Genomic DNA, 6,000 nt, shown 5'->3' on the forward strand with positions numbered 1-6,000 from the left:
GGATTATTGCACAGGGCTGCAAGAACAGGGGATTTCAATTGATTCATGAGAACTTAGCTTTCTCTGGGATCTGGATATCACTTTCAATTGTCCCATTGCTTAACTATATATATATATATATATATATATATATATATATATATTTCCATTGCAAAAATACATATGACTATAAATTTTTGTTTTTTAATAAACCACGTGGCAAAACAATAATTATTTTAAAAATGTATAAAAATTACAATTTGAAAATTTCCAGTACAGTAGATATATATACACTATATTTTGATCTTAAATTAGATGAACAAACCCCAGCTTCAGGATCTTTCTGAACTCAACCATATGCAAAATACCTGGTTTATGACAGCGCTTGTGGAAAAACACATACAATTTATTAAATTGTGATATGGTTTCCTTAATAATATACACTTATTTAGAGAAGCATAAGCTTTCCAAACATACAGTATCTTCCAGGTGTCTTTATGCTAGCAATTCTAAAAACCAAGCAATACCATTCTAGTGCTTTAATAATACCATTCTAGTAAATGGTATGTCGTAAAACCATTCTAAATTCTTTAAGACTTTTTGTGCAAACTGTTAAATACCCTTCATCCCAAATTGGTAGCATAGTCTTTAGTGTATATCTGGAAGCTTCCAAGAAAGAAGAGTGTTTAGTGGGAGTAACACAAATTGAACTGCCCTTTAGTATGGCTGGACCTGAAGAATTCCCTTATACCATCACTGCATGGAAGTTCAAAGTCCAGGTTCTTAGTGTTGACACATGCTGCAAGGTGGATGAATCTCAAAAACATGCTAAGTGAAAGAAACCAGACACAAAAGGTCACATATTGAATGATTCCATTTGTATAGAATAGATATATCCAGAATAGATCAATCCAGAGACAGAAAGCAGGTTAGTGGTTGCCAGGGGTTTAGAGGAGGGCAGAGTTGAGGGAAACTGCTTCGGGCCCAGAGGGTTTAACTTCGGAGTGATGGAAACGTCTTGCAACTTCTAAATAGGGTGGTCATTGCACAACATTGCGAATGTACTAAATGCCACTGAACTGTTCACTTAAAAAAAGTTTTTAAGTTTATTTATTCATTTCAAGAGAGACAGAGTGGCAGAGGAGGGGCAGAGAGAGAGGAAGAGAAAGAGAATCCCAAGCAGGCTGCACACTGTCAGCTCAGAGCCCACTGCAGGGCTTGAACTCACAAAACTTGAGATCATGACCTGAACTGAAACCGAGAATCAGATGCTAAACCAACTGAGCCACCCAGGCACCCCTGAACTGTTCATTTTTATGTTTATTTTACTATTTTTTTAAATGTTTATTTACTTTTGAGAGAGAGAGAGAGAGAGAGAGACAGAGTACAAGCAGGGGAGGGACAGAGGGAGAGAGGGAGACACAGAATCTGAAGCAGACTCTAGGCTCCAAGCTGGGAGCTCAGACCCCGACGTGGGGCTTGAACCCACGAATCGTGAGATCATGACCTGAGCTAAAGTCAGATGCTTAACCAGCTGAGCCACCCAGGCGCCCCTGAACTGTTCACTTTTAAATGGTTCATTTTATGTTATGTGGATTTCCCCTGACAAATTATTATTTTGTTTAAAAACCCAAGTTCCTGAACCTAACAGACCCAAACTTGGGAAGTGACTCTTCCTACCTGGGTGATGTTGGACAGATTATTCTCATTCCCTAACCTGAACCCTAAGCCTGTACCTAAAGTCTCCTTTAACTTCAGTGTCCGCCCGGATTGTTGCGAAGGCTCTCTAACAGGACTGCACGGTGGCTGAGGTATCTATCCCAGGTTCTTATGAAATATTTGCAGCTGTTGTGCTACAACCACCAGCAGCAATCCCAGCAGCGAGTTCCAGCCCAGATTCTCAGTGTAGTCAAGTGACTATTTTCCAGCTGGTAGTCACGCTCCAGGAATTCTGTTAGGAAGGAGTCACATGACATTGACCTCAGCCTATACTCTCAGTGGCATCCTTCTTTCGAAAGACAAATTTTCGATTAAAACTGTTGTTAATTAATGTCAAAATGGAACGGACTCAGAGTGGTGAGTAAGGATCACATCCCTGAAACATCAAATGATCAGCCTTCTAGTGAGAGTAGTGGACCCTGCCTCCCAACGTGTGCTCCTTAACTGAAGAAGGGACCAGCCAGTGAAAAAAAAAAACAGTCTTCCCTGGGGCATTTTAAAAGGAAGCGTGAGCTTCCACGTGGAACCTAAAAACATAACAAATAAATAAAGAAACAAAAAGCAGAGACAGACCCTTAAAGCCAGAAAACAAACTGGTGGTTGCCAGAGGGGGAAGGGGGAGTGATGGGCAAAATGGGTGAAAATTGGGAGGTACGGGCCTCCAGTTATGGAATGAATGAGGCAGGAATGAAAGGCACAGCAGGGAGAACACTGTCGGGGGTGGCTACACGTGTGGCAGGCCCAGCATCATGGGCGGACTCGTTGACTCCCTGTGTCATACGCGTGAAACCGATGTAACGTGTGTCCACTACACGGTCAGAAAAAAAAAATAAGTAAATACAATTTAGAACAATGAAAAGAAGTGTGAGGAGGAGAAATGAATTTCATTGAGCTTCAGAGAAACAAAACTCTGGCCAGCAGCTGAAAGTTGCCATTCGTCCACAGTGGATGGTGTGTGTTGACACAAAAGCGTGGCTTGCGGTGTCAGGGTGGCTCAGCTGGTTGAGCATCTGACCTCGGCTCAGGTCACGATCTCACGGTTCGAGAGTTCAAGCCCCACATCGGGCTCGCTGCTGTCAGTGCAGAGCCCACTTCAAATCCTGTTCCCGCCCCCCCCGCCCCTCCCCTGCTTGTGCTCTCTCAAAAATAAATAAAACATTAAAAAAAAAAAAAAAAGTGTGGCTTTTGACCGGCTGGGGAGGTCTGTGTCCTCTTTATCATCGACAATGGCTTCTACAAAAGTACTTTTTATTAATGGGATTCTCTGGAGAGCTTGAAGCACATTTTCTGCTTTACTAACTGACATTCTGTTACCCACACACGCTTTGGTTTTGTGTGTTCTTCCTTTGCGCTCCCCAAATCGGGAGCAGGCTGGAGAATTTTTTAAGAGATGGAAACATACTGTTTTGTAGTCTTCTTGCAACTATCTAATTTGTTTTCCCAAAGCCTAACCAAATTAGATGTGAAGGACAGCCAGCATCCCGGTGCTGTTAGTTATTAGCCATGTGACCTCGAGCAAAACTTGAGCTTTTTGGGCTTTCGTTGTCCTGACGTGAATGAAGAAGGAGGATAATAAAATCCATCTCCAGTAGGTGTTGAAAATACCGCTTGAGTTACCGTGTTTACAGTGGCTCAGTGCTCAGCAAACAGAGGGCAATAAATCGCCTTCTCCCCCAGCACTGCCCGTGTCAAGAGAGATTCGGCAGCAGCTTTTTCCTCATAGCAGCCGGCCAGTCTCATGCGTTGGCGTGGATTAGGAAATGCTTAGTGCATGCCTCTTGTCCATCACCTCATTTAATAATTTTTTTTTAAGTTTTTAAAATTTATTTTGAGAGAGAGAGAGCATGCACAAGTGGGGGGAAGAACAGAGAGAGAGAGAGAGAGAGAGAGAGAGAGAATTCCAAGCAGGCTCCACGCTGTCAGCAAGGAGCTCAACAGGGTGCTCCAACTCACAAACTGCGAGACCCTGGCCCGAGCAGAAATCGAGAGTCTGAAGCTCAACCCACCGAGCCACCCAGGCACGCCTCCGTTATCTCATTTAAATCCTTACGTGATCATACCCAGTTTAGTTGCAGAACATGAGGCTCGGAGAAGTTAAGCAATTTGTCCGAGACGGCTCTGCCACAGAGCAGGGGAGCTGATGCGCAAACCCAAATCTCCCAGACAATGAAGCTTGTACCACCAAAAGGCTTCACCAGGGTCTGGCGGAAGTTTAGTTGATCTGCAGTCTGTTGAATTCGACACTGAATAATAAACTGCTAGACCCCCTTCCACCTGGGCTCAGGTTTCCAGCTTCAGAGAGACACTGTGTACCTGCGGTCACGGTTCGTCTGGATCCAGAGAGCCTGCCCAGTTGCGTGACGGACCCCTAAGCGCCTCCACGACAGGACTGGCGACTTCAGAACGATCCTGGCACCCGCCGGGCCATTACGTGCCGCCCCCTGCATGATGGGGGCAGGTCAGATGACCACCGCACAGTTGAAGGAGACTGGGGCAGGAAAAGCCTCATGTGAAAACACACGTCTTTCCAAAATGATGGTGGACCTACACCGTTGCAACTGGCAGTGATATTCTTGGCATTCGTTGAAAACACCCCAGGCTGCTTGGGTAATTAATTTCATAGGGTTAGTCATTAACAGGCTTCCTGCTTTCCTCCTCTTTTGACAGGCCCAGCTGTGAGATACAGTAAGTTCGACATGTCAGAGGCCAGGCCGCCTCCCCTGCTTGGGCAGCACACGACGCGCGTCCTGAAGGAAGTCCTCAGATATGATGACAAGGCCATTGGGGAGCTGCTCAGCACTGGAGTGGTGACCCAACATGAAGCTCAGTGACGAAAAATGCTTTCTCAAAACCGCAATCTGAATGTACTTCACTAGCAAAAGCAATAGTCTTTCTGGACCCTTCTCCCCAGTTCTGGTGCCTGCCTCTGCAAAGAGAAGTTAGAGTAATTCCAGATTTCCTGCCTGGCGCCTCCAGAATGGCTCTGGTATCAATGCATCTCGTGCTTTCTAAATGTACCCCACCTTTTACTCCTTACCATTTCCCCCCACCCCACCCAGATAATAGGTTAATTGTGAATTTGTGGGGGTTTTTTGTAAAGATTTTTTTTTCTGGAAAAATACGTTCCTCTTTCTAATTACATTAATCGCCCAAACGTTTGCCCCTCCAGCCCACGCAGGTCTGAAAAAGAGCAGATCTCTTGCCGTTCTCTACTTGCACATGAAGTCCTCATTTAAACCTTTGTTAGGAAGTCAAAGCAATAAGCAGAATGACAGTTTCAGTGAATGATTTTAAACAGAATCACTTAATTTTGAGCTCATGAACCCTTTGTTAATCTGTAATTTAAACCATGGACTTTGCTGATGTCCATTATAAAACTGAGCTTCTTTCTCTCCATGGGGGTAAATATTTGCTTTATGTTGTATTTCTCTGATCATTTCATGATATGTGGCAGAAAATCAATTTCCATGAATGCATTTTGGAATGTATGTGTCTATCTGCATTAGGGAGTGAAGAGTGGTTCTTTGATCAGTACCTTATTTTGAGCCAAGTACAAATGTAACAGGTTTTTAAACAAATGTCAAATGACTATCTAGTATTAAATAATATTTAAATAATGACAAATAGGAGAATATAATCTGAGCACTCACTGTAGAAGAATACATCATGCCTTAATATTAAGTATTTGCATTTACATATTTAAGTTTTTGTCAGAGAATTTAAAGTATAGAAAACATTTTCTGTCCAGAAGGTAGTAGCTGATTTGTATTATGTTCTGGGATCAGTATCTCTCAAAGTACCAATCACCAAAGCACAAGGTATAGACCAAGGGATCAGATGATCACAGCCTGATATGATCACAGTTCACGACTGTTAAGCACGCGTATCTTAAAGCCATGTCATGACATCCCAAGTGGTAACTGAAAGTTAAATTAAAAATATTCATCTTTCAAACTGTGAGTCCTAGCTAGTTTTCCTTTTGTGTTCTTTTTGTATGGGAGTGATTGGAGCCATTTATGCTGTAAGCCCCAGTAGGTTTCTAGAATCAAGGATTTCAAATAAATAAGGAAATATGTCTTCTCACAGGCATCGTGGGACTTTTTAGAAGCATGCCTACTAGTTCCTGGGAGAGGAGCGCCCCGCTTTCCTCTTTGTGAACGTTTTATTCTGAGGCTCTCCTGCCTTTCACTATTTAGAATGTCATCATACAACGGTAATTTCATGCCTTTTGCAGTGCTTTCCTCCCTATGGCTAATCCGTAGACACACATTTGGAGACATTCCCTTCAGGCCAGATACAATT

The 6,000-nt window shown here is 43.2% G+C and overlaps 1 protein-coding gene across 3 annotated transcripts in view; it reads left to right on the forward strand.

Annotated features, from left to right (window-relative positions):
* Window positions 1–5,781, forward strand: part of SUGCT (succinyl-CoA:glutarate-CoA transferase) — a 750,432-nt gene extending 744,651 nt beyond the window's left edge. For all 3 annotated transcript variants that reach the window (XM_053218654.1, XM_027071610.2, XM_053218653.1), the window contains one exon: window positions 4,366–5,781. In XM_053218654.1, the coding sequence (XP_053074629.1) occupies window positions 4,366–4,529 (164 nt within the window). In that variant the 3' untranslated portion in view covers window positions 4,530–5,781. The remainder of the gene's footprint in view (window positions 1–4,365) is intronic.
* Window positions 5,782–6,000: the final 219 nt, after the last annotated feature.

Source organism: Acinonyx jubatus, chromosome A2 (genome assembly GCF_027475565.1).
Source record: "Acinonyx jubatus isolate Ajub_Pintada_27869175 chromosome A2, VMU_Ajub_asm_v1.0, whole genome shotgun sequence".
NCBI classification, from domain to species: domain Eukaryota; kingdom Metazoa; phylum Chordata; class Mammalia; order Carnivora; family Felidae; genus Acinonyx; species Acinonyx jubatus.